The 17,070-nt window shown below is 44.3% G+C and overlaps 2 protein-coding genes across 8 annotated transcripts in view; one reads left to right on the top strand and one right to left on the bottom strand.

Annotated features, from left to right (window-relative positions):
- LOC119172939 (uncharacterized) overlaps positions 1–17,070 on the bottom strand; it is a 1,216,589-nt gene that overhangs the window by 364,523 nt on the left and 834,996 nt on the right. The window lies entirely within an intron of this gene.
- LOC142814017 (uncharacterized) overlaps positions 1–17,070 on the top strand; it is a 57,363-nt gene that overhangs the window by 33,433 nt on the left and 6,860 nt on the right. Inside the window, exons 4-5 of the mRNA XM_075891966.1 lie at positions 11,512–11,635; positions 16,290–16,949. Coding sequence (XP_075748081.1) covers positions 11,512–11,635; positions 16,290–16,949 — 784 coding nt within the window. The remainder of the gene's footprint in view (positions 1–11,511; positions 11,636–16,289; positions 16,950–17,070) is intronic.

Raw genomic sequence — 17,070 nt, 5'->3', positions numbered from 1 at the left:
ACGCGGCTAAGTGCATCAGCAGAAGCACATACATCAATCATAGCAAATTTCAAGCCTGCCTCCGTTCTGCCATTTCCAAGCTTGGAAATGCCAGTATTAAGGAGATTGCATCTACGATTGGTTCAATGCTGGAGGGATCTAGAAAAAATTCCGAGCTTTCTATTCCATCCAATAAACGATCCTCCTCTCGTTGGTGAAACGATGAGTGTACGCTCGATTATAGAAGATGAAAAGCCGCTTGGAAAAAACTTCTTCTTAATCAGAGCGCAACAAACTGGAAAGACTATCAATTCCTTGCTGACGTATTTAAGCGTACAGTGAACCGCGCGAAAGAAGAATACGACAGTAGAGATTTTGATTATCTTTCTAAATCAAAAAATAAGCGTGCTTTGTTCGCTTTTCTTCGGACAAGAAAAGTACTGCCAGCACCTTTAACGTTGCAGTCATGTGTCTTGACGCCGGTAGAAATGAACACCTCTCTAGAAGACATAGCGCAAGGTTTAGAACGCCGCTTCACAGCTAATTTTTTGGCTATTCAGTCCGTTCTGGTAAACTTGCATGAATTTCCAGAAGTTTCTTTAGCTGAATTGAATTAGACAGTATTATGCTTACTGAGGACGGCTCCCGGACCAGATGGGATAACGAACTCTATGTTGAAATGTTTGCTCCAGGAATCGCCTAATCTTTTGCTAGAACTAGTGAATTATTCTTTAGGGAACGCATGGATACCTCCAGAATGGAAAGTTGCCAAAATTCTATGGTTGCTAAAAAATGAAAATGATGCATACACATTGGATAACATAAGGCCGATCGCACTGACATCAAACTTAGTGAAATTGGTTGAAAGAATCCTCAATATACGAATTAATGAACTTATTACCATGAGGTCAACTCTAAGTCCCTGTCAAATTGGGTTCAGGGCTGGTTGTTCAATTTGGGATGCCCACGTTGACTTAGAAAGTAGGCTTCAATTAGCTCGGCTACATAAAAAATAAGCTGCTTTAGTTACCTTAGACATCGCTAAAGCATATGATACCGTGGAGCACTGTATTTTGATAGATCGATTAGAATACCTTGATTTTCCATCATACATAGTAGCAATGGGTTCACAATTTTCTCGCAGACAGGAAATTTTATGTTTTAAAGATGGGTTTTCATTATCTACTCATACCCAAACGAGGGGAGTACCGCAAGGCTCGGTGCTTTCCCCGGTGCTATTTAATTTACTAATGAGCACCATTCCACGTAAACAGGATATAACAACTTATGTTTATGCAGACGATATCGCATTTTTTCCAATGGCAGATAACATTCAGACCTTATAAGAACGGCTGCAGACTTACCTTAATATATTGGTGAGCTGGCTCAATGGCAACAGCTTTTTACTTAATCCGAGTAAATGTGCCCTCCTTGTTTTCCCGCTGCAATACCCTGTGAACATCTCTCTGTCTTACCATCATGAGGATATACCACAGGTAAAATCTGTTAAGTACCTTGGAGTAATTTATCACACATCGCTTAACTGGCGACCTCATATCGAATATATCGCCGGAAGAGGTGTGCGGGCCATTGGCATATAACGTAGGCTAAGCAACTACCGTATAGGTATGAGAAGAGACACATTATTAATGATATATCGCATGTATGTTCGTCCCATTTTGGAATTTGGTTGTGTACTTTTCTCTGGAGTTCCAGCTTACAAGTTGCGGCCTTTAATTCTTCTGGAAAGAGAAGCTTTGCGCTTATGCCTTGGCCTTCCCAAAACAGTTGCCAACAATGTGTTGTATCTCGAATCGAGGGTCCCTCCGCTTTCTTGTAGAATTCGCCTTCTGACTGCTCAGACATTCTTAAGAATTTATGAATCACCATTACGACATTCAGAAACAGCCTTTATTTCCAACCGGGAATCATTTTTTGCTGCTAGATGGCCGCGATTTCACACGCCACAAAAATATATTTGTGCAAAATTTACTGGAGCCTCTAAACGTACGTATATGCGACATCATGCTTAGTCGTGATAATTCAGCCCTGGTGGAAATTCCATTCGACGACATTTTTCCTAATAATGCCAAATTACTTCCCCATAATATTTTGGATGGTTTACTACAAGATCACCTGCGCCGTATTACAACGAACGTTATTATTGCTACAGACGCATCGCAATACAACGAAAAGTCAGGGGTTGGTATTTTCAGCCCGATTTTAAATTGGATTTATTCCCTTCGACTACCCAATTTCATACCCGTTTTTGTGGCTGAGTTTCTGGCAGTAGTGCTCGCCTTACGTGAGTTAGATACAGCAATTACATCAGCTGTAATAATAACAGATTCCCTATCTCTCTGTGCAGCACTTTCTGTTGGTGCTCATAATCACGTAACAAGGGCGTTCCGTGCACTAGTACCTGTGCATTTGAGAAAAGTACGGTTAGTTTGGGTGCCTGGACATAAAGATTTGTTTATGAATGAAATATCCGATTCCTTAGCTAAGTCGTCAATCAGCAAACCAATTCTACCGCTCTGTCCGTCATCCGCTTATGTGACTGCGGCTCGATTCCACAGACGTACACTTATGCAAGTCTTTAAAGGTTCAGCACTAACAAACTCTACAGAATATCGCCATTTATTATATCCCTGGCGAAGAGACTTTTGCCGCACTCGAAAACAAGAAGTAGCTATCACAAGGCTGGGTTGCCGGGTACCAAATCTAAATTTCTATAAACACAGGTCCGCTCAGGCACCTTCGCCACTTTGCGCATTCTGTGATGAACTGGAAACAATAGACCGTTTCTTTTTGACCTGCAGGCGGTTTAACACATTACGAAAAACCCTATTAGAAATAGCTTTGCGTGGCATTGGTATGGACTTATCTCTGCCTGTCATTTTGTCTTTTGGAGCTTCCATTTCTGGTTTCTCTAATGGGACAGTATGCGCGGCCAACCGGGACTATATTGATGAAACTAATAGGTTGTCTAATTAACCAATTTCATCATCCTAACGTGTCCACATAATTATATACGTATAAAATCAGATTATTGCTCTATTCAAAGAAAAAATTCGTTTATGTAAATATTTGTATGCATTACATTAAGCACCACACTTGCCTAGGCTGTCGGTAATCTTTCTGTTATATCTCCATCATTCCAAATCTGAACAGTAAATTTTAAAACCACTCGATTCTTGGCCATCTCCCCCATATTGGGTATGCGCCACTAACAATAGGAGAACAACAACAACAACAAGTGTTGTCCCCGCCGTTGATGTGCCGGATATCCGTCGTGAATTGTAAGACTAAGGCGAGTTGTCTCATTTCCCGTGGCGTATACAGTGATGCAGTACGGTCTATTGAACAGGTAAGCGGCTTGTGATCTGTGAAAACTGTTAAGGCTCTGCTTTCGAGTAGGTGGCGAAAGTGACATACTGCCAAGTAGATGGCAGTATACCGAGAACGCTGTATTGTGTTTGAGTAGGAATCATGTGTTTTGAGAAGAACGCAAGTGGTTGCCATGCACCGTTGACCTTCTGCTGTAGAACAGCTCCTAGCGCTGTGTTGGAAGCGTCAGTCATGAGTGCTAGTGGGCAATCTGGTTGTGGGTAAGCGAGTAAAGTGGCTTTGGCCAAGGTGCGCTTGATGGTACTAAATGTGTCATCCGCAGCAGTGTCCCATCGTAGTGCTTTTTGCTGAGTGCTTGCAGCAAAGCATACAGTCTAGGGGTTCCAGTAGTGTAGCACAGTTTCTGATAAACCGGTGGTAAAAGTTTACGAGCCCAAAAAACTGGCGGAGCTTTGTGGTTGACAATGGTTTCAGAAGCTCGATGATGCCTTGCACTTTGTGAGGAAGCGGGCAGATGCCGTTGGTGTCCAAGTAATGACCAAGGAATTCGAGGGCTTGCTGTCCGAATCTGCTCTCTTTCGTGTTGATGATTACGCCACATGCAGAGAGGCATTGGAAGAGTTGGCGCAGGTGGTGCAAGTGTTCTACGGGCGACAAACTTGCGACTAGGATGTCGTCAAGGTATACAAATCCGAAACTATCTATGCACAACAGAATCAATAAAAAAAACGCTGGGAAGCCTGCGCAGCATTTCAAAGTCCGAGTGGCATTTGGTGAATTCAAATAGTCTGAATGGTGTTGTGATTGCTGTTTTTGGAATGTATTCATCTGCTACGAGAATTCGGTGATAGGCATGGACAAGATAAGTTTTTGTAAAGATGGTTGTGGCTTGGAGAGCTGAAGTGAAGTCCTGTATGTTGGGCAGTGGGTACCGGTCTGGAACGGTCCTGGTATTCAGAGACGGGTAATCACCGCATGGCCTCCAATCCCCAGACTTCTTGGGGACGAGATGAATGGGAGATGACCAGCTACTAGAGGAGGGTGTGATGATGGCGAGTTCCAGCATGTGTTTGAATTCCTAACGGGTCACCTTGAGTTTGTCTGAAGTTAGACGTCGCGGTCGAGAGGACACAGGTGGTCCTAATGTCACAATGTGATGCCGAATGTCGTGGCACACTGATTGAGTCCAGTTTGGTGGTGATATTAGCTGAGGAAACTCTGCTATGAGGGCTGCAAATGGCTCTTTGGCAACTGCGGCGCATAAGAGTGCCATATCTGTAGTTGCGCGCACTGCAAGTCTATGAATGGAGAGCTTAGTTGCGGAGTCTGTTAAGCGCTTTCTTTTGACATCGTTGAGGAGTGCATGTTGGTTTAGAAAGTCAGCACCAATTATTGCAGAACCAACATCAGCGACCTAAAACACCTAGCAGAAGATTCTTCAAAGCCCCAAGTTGAGGGAGTTTTACAGAATGTTGCTTGTACATGGGAATGTTTGTTCTGCTGACAGCTTTGAAGTGAAACAGTACAGTGGAGATGCATTTTGCTTTTGTGGCTGGCAGGACACTGACTTGGGCTCCTGTGTCAATCACAATCTTGTGTTTGGAAGTTTGGTCAAAAATGAGTAAAAAGCGACACTCTTCTTTGCGCTGATCGCTCGTCGCCGCTAGTGGTCGGCCGTTGAGTTTTCCGACCATATGCTAGGCAAAAGGCAGCAGCGGGCATTTGCACCAAAGCGGCGATGGTAAAAGCACATTCTTGGACCTGGGGAGCCAATTCGCCCTTGCCGCTGACGATTAGGCGTTGAAGAACGACGACGTTGGCGCTCACGATGTGCGGATGTCTCCGAGTAAGTTGCTGCCACGATGAAATGTTCCAGCCGAGCACAAAGGCGGTCAAAATCGGAGAGGCCAGCGGTAGTGAGTGTAGGATTAGGTGGCTGAGTAGGGCTGGCAGGAGGAGGCAGTGGTGTCGATTGCGTGTGCGTACTGATGGAGGCGACTGAGAAACTTGGTGTCTCCACCTCCATCGGCCAGCGCAGCCAGTGACATCAAATCCATGGCCGTGGCTGTAGCAAGCACCATTCGGACCTGGGACGGCAGTGTCTGGTGAAAAAGTTCACTTAGTGCTGCAGTGTCCATAGTTGTCGCAATAGTGCCGAGAAGCTGCGTCTTTCGCTGCAAAAGCTGGCTTGGACGTTGGTCATGGAAGAAAGGGAATTAAGAGGAAAAGAATGGCAGGGAGGTTAACTAGTCTATAGGCAGCCCGTTTGCTACCCTGCGTATGAGAGGGCGATGGTGGAGATGAAAGATAGAGAGGAGAGAGCGAAGAGAGACCTTCTCTGTGTAGAGTAGCTGCTCTATTTTGGTTCTCTCCGACGCAGCAGTCCTTTCTAGGAGGGCTGCCTTGAGCTGGTCGTATGGTCTTGCCGGGGGACTGTCGCGAAATAAGGTAATTATGTCGACTAACTCTTCTGCAGCTGTTGAGGGGAGTGCGCCGACCACGTAGTGAAATTGCCGCTGTTGCGTGGCGTTTCTTGATAGCTGGAATCGAGGTTCCACCAGCACAAACCACACGGCAGGGTTGCGTTCCCGGTATAGCAGAAGACTGCAAGTGACGGTGGAGACAGCCTCACTGGATGGATCGGTCTCTGGCATTGTTTGGTTGGGGGTGGGTGTATGAACTTGATGCTTCATTTTGGAAGATCCGTGCGATGGTGCACGATCTTTGTCAGTCGTGAGAGGCACGGCTCTACGTTACTTAGGTGCGTTTAACAAAACCGGGTCACCAATTGTAGAGGGCATGCCGCGAATTGACTGACTGCGGGACAAGACGTCCGTGTTTTATGGTTCTTCATTCTCTGTCTGCCAAGCTGCGGCGGCACGCGAGTGCGGGCCGCTGCCGCGAGAGGGGGAAGGAACGAGAGGTGGAAGAAAGCGTACAAGGGAGGATGTATTACGTATATACAAAAGCACAGTGTAAGAGATAGCACACACAGTAAAGTTGAGAGCACATAGTTTGTTACGTGGCGGTGCGGAGGCACGTGTTCAGACGCTCACCACAAACTGACTGATCTTGAACTTGAAAAAGGAAAAGGTGCAATTTTAATGTTTCAACACAAAGCTGTTGAATGTGCTACCTACTCTGAACTTCACGTGTTTCTTTTTTGGGTGCATAACTGACGCCTCACGGTCACTGACACGAAAAACACTAGTTCAATCCCAGCTGCGGAAGTCGTGTCTTGGGGGATTCTAAGCTAGAGGCTGATGTACAGTGTGATGTCAGTGCATGTCGAGACCCCGGGGCTTTGAAATCATCCAGCGACCGAGACACATTGGGACGATAAACTGCATAAACTGGCCAACCACAAACGGTGCCTAATGGTAGTCATTTTCATCGTTTGTCTTCAGCCGTGCGTTTCCACTTTTCAGGGCACAGTTGGCTGTTCTCGCCTAATGCAACAGCTACAGCGTAAATGTTTTGCTTTGGCTTCGGCAGGCTGTGAATTGAATTTCTAAATGAAAACATAACATTTAATTTTTACCTATTTCCCTTTGTGCGATCGGTTCAGTGCACTACCAAGGGATTGACAGCGTAGCTGAAGGTGGGTTTGAATTGGAATGGGCTGTGAAATAATACATTTTTTTTGGCATAAAATGTAATCTGCTCACACAGGACAAGGTAAATAAATCTGAGATTGTTCGCAGAGGCCTTCATCTTACAGTGCACATAAAGTTAGGAAACATTGCATATTTTGTTAGGGGGTTGCCATTTACCCCTTACAGAAAAATGGTCTAGTATTGTGTTTCAATCTTGAGAGATATAGTTGTGTAAATTTAGCTATGTAGCAATACTTTACACAGCAGCAGCGTTGTCATTTTGAGTCATTGTCTGTCCTTTTCAAGCACCTCTGAATTATAATTTTATTTAGGCATATTAATTCTTGCGGTATTTCTTTTTTTTTTCTATTGGAGTGCGACATCCTCACATTAGCAAGCCTTAAAGCCAAATGTAGTCTATTTGTAATGCTGCTAGCCACATATAATTTATTCTGTTTTTAAGAGAGAAAATGACATGGCAACAATATAATTTAAAAAATGTTTATCAACCAATGTGGCTTTTTTGTTTCTGTCATTATCCCTTCCAAACAACTCATAATCAACATCAAATAACTTTTATCGGTAAGAGTTTTTAAAAACTTCTTGGGCTTCTTGGTTTGTCAAACCTTTGTAACTTTACATTAATTAAAGGCAACCTTTTGTACTGTTTCACAACAGGATAAATGTGAGCGACAGTCAGTCTGGATGAGCCTTGTTCCGCAGTCTATTGTTTAAAACATAAAATTCCAACAAATTTTCACTGAACAACATCCCTGGATAATTGAGCCATGAAAGAGTTCCGCGCCAGGGAAACAACATCGAGAGTATTGTCTCGAATTGGTATATACAAGCATCGAGTACTATTGCGAAGTCAAGTTCGAATACCTTTAACAATTATTTTACTCATTAAGGCTAGAATTTGGATTCCATCGCAGGTTGTGTGTATTGGCTAAAAAACGTCAAGGGATATTAAAGTGAAGAACATACAGTCAACTTGAATTGATAAAGTGTGTAGTGACACGTATCTCGAAGGAGTACGGCCACTAGCGTAGTCCGGTCATAGCGAGCCGCAGGGCGCGCGTTAACCGTCACCGTGGCGAGAAGACGATACTGCTCAAAATTACAACACTTTAATGTCTATGGCAACACCAAACGCAATACAGCCCATTGCAAAGGCGCGGCGGGAAAGCAAATAGGCTTATCCACGCCATGGGCATAAAAGTACTACACAGGGTGCCACGAGCACGTCTCCACAGTAAAGGTGATCCACGGAGACACCGGGACCAAGGCCCGGTTGCTCGAGCGAGGGCAAAGGCGCTCGCGTTGGCTTCGGGGGGAGATGGGTCGGCGTAGCTAGGCCACGCACTAGGACACCGTACCACCCTTCGGCTGTTCGTACGCAGTGGGGCAACAAAAGGTGAGCGTTCGCCTTGGGCTCGAGGCGCCGTCAGCGAAGTCTGACGAGCCCCGAGCGACGGGAGCAGACGGACGAAAAAGACTGCGTGGCTCACCGTCTGCAGTGCCGGAGAGTATCTATCTGCTCCAGACAAAGCGTGCGAAAACCTCTCGGGAGACTCTCGGGAGAAAACCTCTCGGGGGAAAACCTCTCGGGGGAAAGCCCGCGCAAGGGCAGCGGGCTAGCCTCAATTCCAAGTGTCACTTGAAAACTCTTGAAAGATTTTGTTACTGGTCTAGTTGGTCTATAATGGGAAACTGCAGAGTGAAAATGTAGTACACGACATAGAGCTACAGTTTTTGTCCTGTGCTGTGTGTGTTCTGCTACGTCCCGTACCCTAGTTGCTCTCTGCAGTTTAGCTTGAAAACTTAATTTCGCCGTCGAAGGTTCGTTGTCCCTTCACCTATTTGGTATGAGCACAGCTCGTCTTTACCAAACTATCACCAGACCATTTTGTGCATATGCAGCTTGTTTGCATGCTCCCCCCTCACCCCATGAGCACTTGAACGAGATGCATTTGTTTGTAGATTAGTGCATCTCTGTGCAGATGGTAGCAGTGAGCTGGTAATGACTTTTTTTTTATTTGCTGTTCGACATTCTGTGATTGGCAACCTGTGTTCTCAACCTTGCATTCACTGTAGGCGACACATTTATGGTTGATCCATTGTCGTGAGAGTGATTAAAATTGTCAAAATAATGAGTTTCCAAGCATCGCTCTTCTCTTGTTTCATAATGTTGACATTTTCAACATAATAGTTTGCTTTTCAGCAAAAAAATAATAAAATGACAAAATGAGTTTTTGAAGAGCTTGGGGAGAATTATCAATATATCAAAATATTTAAGGAGCTGAAGATCTTATCACAGAGGTCAAAATTTGAATTGTTGTATTAAGTTTTTCGACATAGCAAATATTAAGTGAAGGCTATACTGGATAACATTTTCTGATGCTTGAAAGGCCGGCTTTTTTAATTGTTGAGGTCATTTGAATTCATTGAAATTTGTTAGGTTGCATACTTCCTTCATTTATGGATAATTGCAGCCTTGAGAAATGTGCATGTTACTTACAAATATAATATTATTGATTACCTCTAATTTCCTGCTTTGTTTCCCACTTTACTCCTACTCTGTGATATAAGCATGGGAACAGTGTCATAAGTTACAGAAGCACTGATACTGGTTTCCAGGGATACAGGGTTGCATAGGCGATGATTTTGTATGTTTGGCCTGTGCCTTGCTCGTGGGGTTAACTATAAAATGTGTTGATGCTAGCACATATATAATTGCAATGCTGCTGAAAATTTATAGCAGTAAAAGAAAATTGGTTTGTTTGTTATGTGCTTACCAGGTTTATTTTTCATCCATCATGTGGTACCACCTTTCCAGGTAACTTGAAGGGTACTGACACAAAAACTATGGACTCCTTTTTTTATCTGCTCTGTGTTGCTGGGGGCCTGTTAGTCACATCATTCGCTGCAGCACATGATAAATAATTGATTACAGGCCCCTCATTATCGACCAGTTGCTGTTCCGGATTGAGAGAGCTCCATGAAGCCACAGGGCGCAACTATCGCCACCTAGTTTGCACAGCTCTCAACAAAGTCAGCACACAGAACTACGACACACTTCGACACACTTCAACACGGTCTGCATCAAGAATTACTTTCGGACATAAAATGCGACTGCAGTGTTTCCAAACACAAGTTTTCAAAGCTTGCAACACAGCCTAATACACGCGAAGAGCTGTCGAGAACTATGGACTTCCGAAGTAAATGTGGCAAAAAAAATGGCAGCTATGACGTCCTCGAAACTTGTTCTATGGACTGCAGCGTGATGACGTGATGGAAGTAAGTGGGTCTCTAAGGAGTGCCTTTAGATGCTGTCAATACCTTCAAAAATCAGACTTCAAAATTGCTGTAAAATACATTTCAAGCTATATTTGCTGTTGATAATTTTAAGAGTATATACGCTTGTAAGGGAGTCGATGCCACAGTTTATTTCGGCCACAAAATCTTTTGTCAGTATCCTTTAAAGGGGCCCTGCAACACATCTTTAGCGTCTTCAAAAAACACTACAGCTGAGGCTCTTGAAAACATGTGAGCCAAATATTATAACGCAGCATGCAATCTAGAATTTACAATAAATAGTCATTCAGCTAAAAAACGCTTCCTTTTTTCTCAGCAAATGGTGCTGTGTATTATCAGAAATTATTGCGTCGTAGGATAGCATGTAGGAATGGCAGACTGGGCTTGTTGGTGTAATGTAATGGAGGTTTAAGGCGCAAATACAACACGGATGAAAGTAAGGTACACACAGGATGTGCTTCGTGTGTGTGTGTGTGTACCTTATCTTCATCCGTGTCGTATTCGTGCTTTGAACCGTGAATAGGCTAGTATGGCACGCTCTAAAGTTGCTATGGCCGCGCGTTCAAAGAAGAAGAAAAAAAGGAATTTTGCTCAAGTTCACGAGGCATGCGTGATGTACCTTCTTCCCTCATGCTATCCCTCCATGCTTAGCTTCCAGCGCTTTCATTGGAATGAGAGAAGCAATAGCATCGTGCTACAAATCTTTGTAACTCCGCTCATACTGAATAGATTCTAAATATACTTGTGGCAGTTTATTCGTAAGGAAATAAGCTCCTCTCGTAAGGCCATTTCATGGCTACTAAAAAAGTGTTGCAGGATCCTTTCAAGTCAGCTAACCGTTTTAAACAGGGATCAAAAATCTGGGGGCCACAAGGCGATATTATGCAGCCTCCATCATGACATCAAGAAATCTCCTTCCCCCCTTATGGCTTCCGATCTGAAGGCCATCATCATGAGCATGATGGAAGTGTCTCGGAGGAAAATAGCATTGCCTTTTTTGCTGGTAAAGAATTATGTAAGACCCGACAGACTCTGCCTAAATATGGGACGCAAGGTGAGGTGGCGTGTGAACTTGGAGGCAACATTGTGACCCATTATTTCTGTTTTGCGTGTTTGCTGTGATTACTGAGTAATGTCTCCTGGTAAAAGAGGGAGACAATTCTGCCATGCATTGTTTCTAATGGGAAGATGCCCAGTAGAGAAGTTATTCTGCTATTTGTTTACATAAAGGTGTTTCTGGGCCCCCTTTTATGTGGCTCTCTTACAGGTTGCCCAAGAAGTGGTTCCCGAAGTAAGCCCACCCCCTTCACTGTCGTCCATCTTCGAGACTGCGTTCAGTGCCACCGTGACACAGTCATCGGCAGAATTGCCTAATGATATGGCACTTGAAGGTATGGCTCTCTTTGCACTGAAGTAGTGGCCCACTGTCACTAGACATAGGAATTTGCTGATCCTTGTAATCAATATTTGCTGCACAATCTTAAAGGGATATTGACACAAAAGTTTGACACAAGATAGCCTGTGGGGTCGATTCCCGTGAACATTCGTATATCATCTGCAAATTATCAACAGCAAATGTAGCTTGCAAGGTATTTAAAATTAATTTTGAAGTTTGTGTAAGCGCTCGACTCCATCGTGCCAACCTCATAGGGGACCCTTTCGGGACCCCGTACTTCCCTCATGTCACCACGTTGCAGTCAATAAAAAACAGGTTATGATGATGTCACAGCTGCCATTTTTCTTTTGCCGCATTTGTTTTCGCAGTCTATATTTTTCGGTAGCTGGTTAAGAGTGCGTGGCTGGGGCGTACGCTTATAAAGTTAGAAAGCATGCTTAAAATGTGGCACACGCTTAGCGACATTGCAGTCTTGTTTCCTATATGAAAGTTATTCTTCATATGGACCATGCGGAAGTGTGTCAAAGTTCTGTGTGCTGATGTGGTCAAAAGTTGCACGTGCCAGGTGGCAACAAATGCGCCCAGTTTTTAGAGCTCTCTCAAACATAAACTAAAACTGATTGGTAATGAGGGGCCTGTATATACTTATATGTCACGTGCGGCAGCAAACGATGTGTTGTGTCGTGACTAACAGGCCTCCTGCAACACATTGCTGCAGAAAAACACGAGACTAAAGTTTTCGTGTCAGTACCCCTTTAAAGATTAAAGACATGATCCCAAACTGGAACTTAGAATCTGTGGTGGTTTATGTATTAAGATATTTATTTTACAAAAGACAAGAGTAGTTGGAGCAGTATTTTTGTTCAGTCCAGTCCAGTTCAGTTCAGTTCAATTTATTACCTTAAAGGCCCCCCTTTCTAGGAGGGGCATTACATAAGGGGTGGGGTTTTATTTAGGTTAACAATAAGCAGTAAAAGTTGTTTTAGCATTGAAGATGATCAATAACACGGTCTTGAAAGGCAAATGATGATGCGATGTTGGCGATGTCCCGGGGGAGGCCGTTCCAGTCCGTGGCTGCTCGAAAAAAGAACGAGGCAGAAAAAGCAGTAGTGCGCGAAGATGGGCGGGAAACCTGAAATGGATGACTGGTTCGATGAGATATGCGTGCTGCGGCTACTATATAAGGTGGCTGATTGAGGGAAGAATGAAATAACTTGTGATAAAGCACGAGAGTTGCAGTGCGGCGGCGCAAAGAAAGGAGTGGCAGTCCAGATTTCGCTTTCAAAGATGAAATACTGATATCGTATGAGTAAGATGAGTGAATGAATCTGGCAGCACGGTTTTGTACCGCTTCTAATGCTTTGATTAAGTACACTTGATGTGGGCTCCATATGGCAGATGCATATTCTAATTTTGGTCTGATTAAAGATTTGTACGCAAGTAATTTTACATGGGGGGGGGGGCTAGGCGGAGATGGCGTTTGAGAAAACCAAGTGCTTTGTTAGATGCTGAAACTACATTAGCGATGTGTGTATGCCATGATAAATCATAAGACAAGGTTATTCCAAGATATTTATAAGACGGTACTGGTTCAATTGCGGTGTTAACGATGGAATAGTGGAAGCGATATGGGCTATGACGACGAGAAAAATACACGAGTTTACATTTAGAAGGATTAAGGGTCATTAACCATGTGTTACACCAATTAAGCACATGGTTAAGGTTGGTTTGGAGATACAGGTGATCATGCTGGTTACTGATTGTGTGATAAATGGCACAGTCGTCCGCGAACATGCGGATGCTGCAGGATACATGGTCGGGCAAGTCGTTAATATATATTAGGAAAAGAAGGGGACCGAGGACAGATCCTTGGGGAACGCCTGATGTGACTGGGAGAGAGTTAGATAGGTGGCCATTAACAAAGACTGACTGAGAAGGGTTAGTGAGAAACTGTTCAATCCAATGAAGAATGTTAGGGTTTAGGTGCAGGTGTGAAAGTTTTAGCAAAAGGCGGCGGTGAGGAACTTTATCGAACGCTTTCGCATAGTCTAGAAAAATTACATCAGTCTGCATGTTACGGTCTAGGTTAGTGTGCAAGTCGTGAAGAATTAGTGCTAGTTGTGTTTCGCAGGAGTGACCTTTACGAAATCCATCTTGTGATCGATGAAAAAAATTACATGAGTCCAAGAGACTTGCGATTTGAGAGTAAATGACGTGTTCCATGATTTTACAGGGTGCACTAGTTAATGAAATGGGACGGTAGTTCAAGGGTGAGTCTCTTTTACCTGATTTGTACACTGGAACGACCTTCCCCGTTTTCCAGTCATCTGGAATGATTTCTGAGGCGAGTGACTGTGAAAAAATCAAAGATAAATAGGCGGCACAAATCGATTTACCATTCTTCAGTAGCTTAGAATTATTTGAGTCCATACCCGCTGATGATGAAAGCTTCATGTTATCGATTACGGACGCAATGCCTTCTTCGAAAAATGAGATAGTTGGCATGAATGCTTCGATGTTAACTGATGGTGATTGTGAAGGTGCGTCAAGTTCTTGAGTAAAGACAGATGCGAATGCGGTGTTAAATATTTCCCCACATTCATGGTCTGTCACTGGTTCATGCGCGTCATTAGTCAGTGTGATGTCGTGAGTCTGCTTCGGATTTAAAGGTTGCCAAAATTTTCTGGGGTTGCTGGTTAGTAGCTTTGGTAAGTCATCGTGATAAAATGTATGCTTGGCGTTCCGGATCTCAACTAGATATGATTTTTCCACTTCGAAGTATTTATCCCAGTCACTCCGCGTGTCACGGCGTTTGGCCGAACGGAAGAGCCATTTCTTTTTATTTTCCAGCCGTTTTAAACGTACAGAAAACCATGGCTTATTGTGATTAGTATGAAAGGTAACCCTCGAAATGAACATATTAGTGAGCACACTTAATTTATTTTTGAATATTGACCAGTTTTCATGTACTGTGCGAGTGGGAAACACTGATTAGTACACAGAAAAAAAGGTGTTAAGGTCTTCAGTTATTGCATCGTAACTTCCCCGGTCGTAAAGGCATATTGTTTTTGCGGATGTGTACTTTGGAGCAGAACTGAATGAAAATAGGGCATGTATGATTTTATGGTCGCTGATTTCTGGGAGATAATTGATAGATGAAAGGTTCTCAGGACTGTTAGTTAGTATTAGGTCTAGGATGTTTGCCGTTTCTTGCGTAACGCGTGTTGGTTCCGAGACTAACTGACTCAGGTTAAAATTTAAACATACGTCAAAGAAGTTTTTAGCCTCTGCATGACATAATAATGAGGACATGCCTAGGTTATGCCATTTGATGTTCGGGTAATTGAAGTCGCCAAAGAGAAGGATGCGAGCATTGGGGTAAGTGGCAACAAGTTGCCTTAGGCTATTGTTTAGGTGCCTACAGAAGTCTGGATTAGTATGCGGTGGCCTATAACAGACGCCAAGAAGTACTGTTAGGGGAGGAGCGTGACAAATGAGCCATAATGATTCAATGTCGGACGTTACGTGCACAACGGAACATAATATACCTTGGTGAATTGCGACCAGAACACCACCCCCTCGAGTACACTTTCGGTCGCTACGATATACGCGGAATTCGGGTAAGTCAGTCAGAATTTCAGCGTCCGAAACGTTATCGTTGAGCCAAGTTTCAGTTAGTACCAATATATTGCTTCCGGATGACAAAACAATGTTCGATAAGAGTTCGCGCTTTGGAAGGAAACTGCAGATGTTAGTAAATATCACGGAAAATGAGAGTGGTGTGGCAAGTGCCGGGCGCTGTCGTTTTGTAGGTACATAGTGACATGGCGACTGCTATGTGATTTCTTTAACTGTGCTAGACAATTTATCAAAAATATAATGTTTTGGACCGATGTGCAGGGTTTTATACCGCAAGGAGAACTTAGCAGATTTAGCCTTGGCGAGAACTTAGCAGATTTAGCCTTGGCAAATGCTATTAATTGTTTTCGCGCGTGTCGAACGGAGAGCGAAAAGTCCTCTCCAATGCTAAAGTTAGTATTTCTTAATTTCCGGCCATTTGATAGGATCGAGTTTTTTGTTTTGTAACATGCGAATTTTACGATTATGGGGCGATTTCTACCGAACGAATGACGACCAAGGCGATAAGCTCTTTCGAAGTCATGAGGTCCTACGGTTATTCCTAGATTATTATGGCAGAAATCGATAATTATTTTTTCGGAATCGTTCCATGTCTCGCTGTCAGTCGTTTTCATCGTTATAATAATTTAAGTTTGAGATTTATTTTGGCTTGGTTCCTGACGCAGTATTCGCAAGTGATAGTGCTCATGGCATTGCAGCGAGATATTTTCCGAAAGGGATCGACATAACTTTTAGATATACAACCAAACTTGCTTTTAAGTACATTACTGCCCTCGTGTTCAAAGGGGATGTTTGAGAGGCACCCTTTTGTGGAATTAGAACTACGATCTTGAAGCTGTACGCCATTCGTTTTCATGCATGCAAAGCGATAATGGCAGCATGTGTTGTGTTCAGCTCGGAGGTTAGCGTGGGAACCTTTGTCTTGTTGGGCACTCTTCTTTCCTTGCTGCTGCGGCTATAGCTTCTTGCTTCTCAAATGGCGCCCTTTTGTTTCTGTCTCCCCGTTGCAGTTCCCGAGATGCCCATTGAAAGTGGCTCTCCCCTCTTTGCCTCTGCCGACGAAGATGCCGACAGTGCATCCGGTCGGCTAGACCACGGAAGTGTCCGTGGCAGCCGCTGTAACTATCGCCGTGCAACGCCACCGGCAGTTCCCCCGTACTCTCCTCACTCTCCTCCTCCTCCGTTTTCCCCCTTTGCTACACCAAACCCTCACTCGCTCCTCTCCCTGAGCGACCTGCGCATGGACGTGCGGCTTGCCCCGAGAAATGGTAGTGCGACAGCTTTTTTGTCCACCACCAACGACGCCCCTTCTAGTCGGGACTGGCATCCGGGCAACATCGTCCCACCAGACATTGTCTCGACAAGTGTCTACTCTTCGAGCGTGGTACCGCCGGACATTGCCCCGTGGCATCTTGCGCCGGCGGGAGGCCTCGAAAGTGCCGAAGCACGCCACCCCAAGCGCCTGCTCAGCGATGGCAAGAGCAGCCACTGCAAGAAAGAGAAGCCGTGCAAGATGTACCCGCACAGTCCCTTGCCCGCTTCCTCTTCTTCACGTCAGAACGTGGACGATCGTTGGCGCAGCGTTGACAGCGAAGAAGGCGCGTCCGGCGGCAGGCACGAAGAGAGGCGTGGCACTGAACAAAGCAGCAGCCGCACGACGCTGTCGTCCAGTGAGTGCTTGCTGAATTATTGCGAAGCCAATGCACTTCTGATGTCGCGTTTAAATCACAGCCTTTAACTACAGGGACAGATGAAATTTCGAGTCACAGTGTCCTTGCTCTGCTTTTTGGC

This window comes from Rhipicephalus microplus, chromosome 4, assembly GCF_043290135.1.
Source record: "Rhipicephalus microplus isolate Deutch F79 chromosome 4, USDA_Rmic, whole genome shotgun sequence".
NCBI lineage: Eukaryota > Metazoa > Arthropoda > Arachnida > Ixodida > Ixodidae > Rhipicephalus > Rhipicephalus microplus.
Note: the sequence above shows the minus strand (reverse complement) of the source record. Positions and strands in the feature narration are given on the sequence as shown.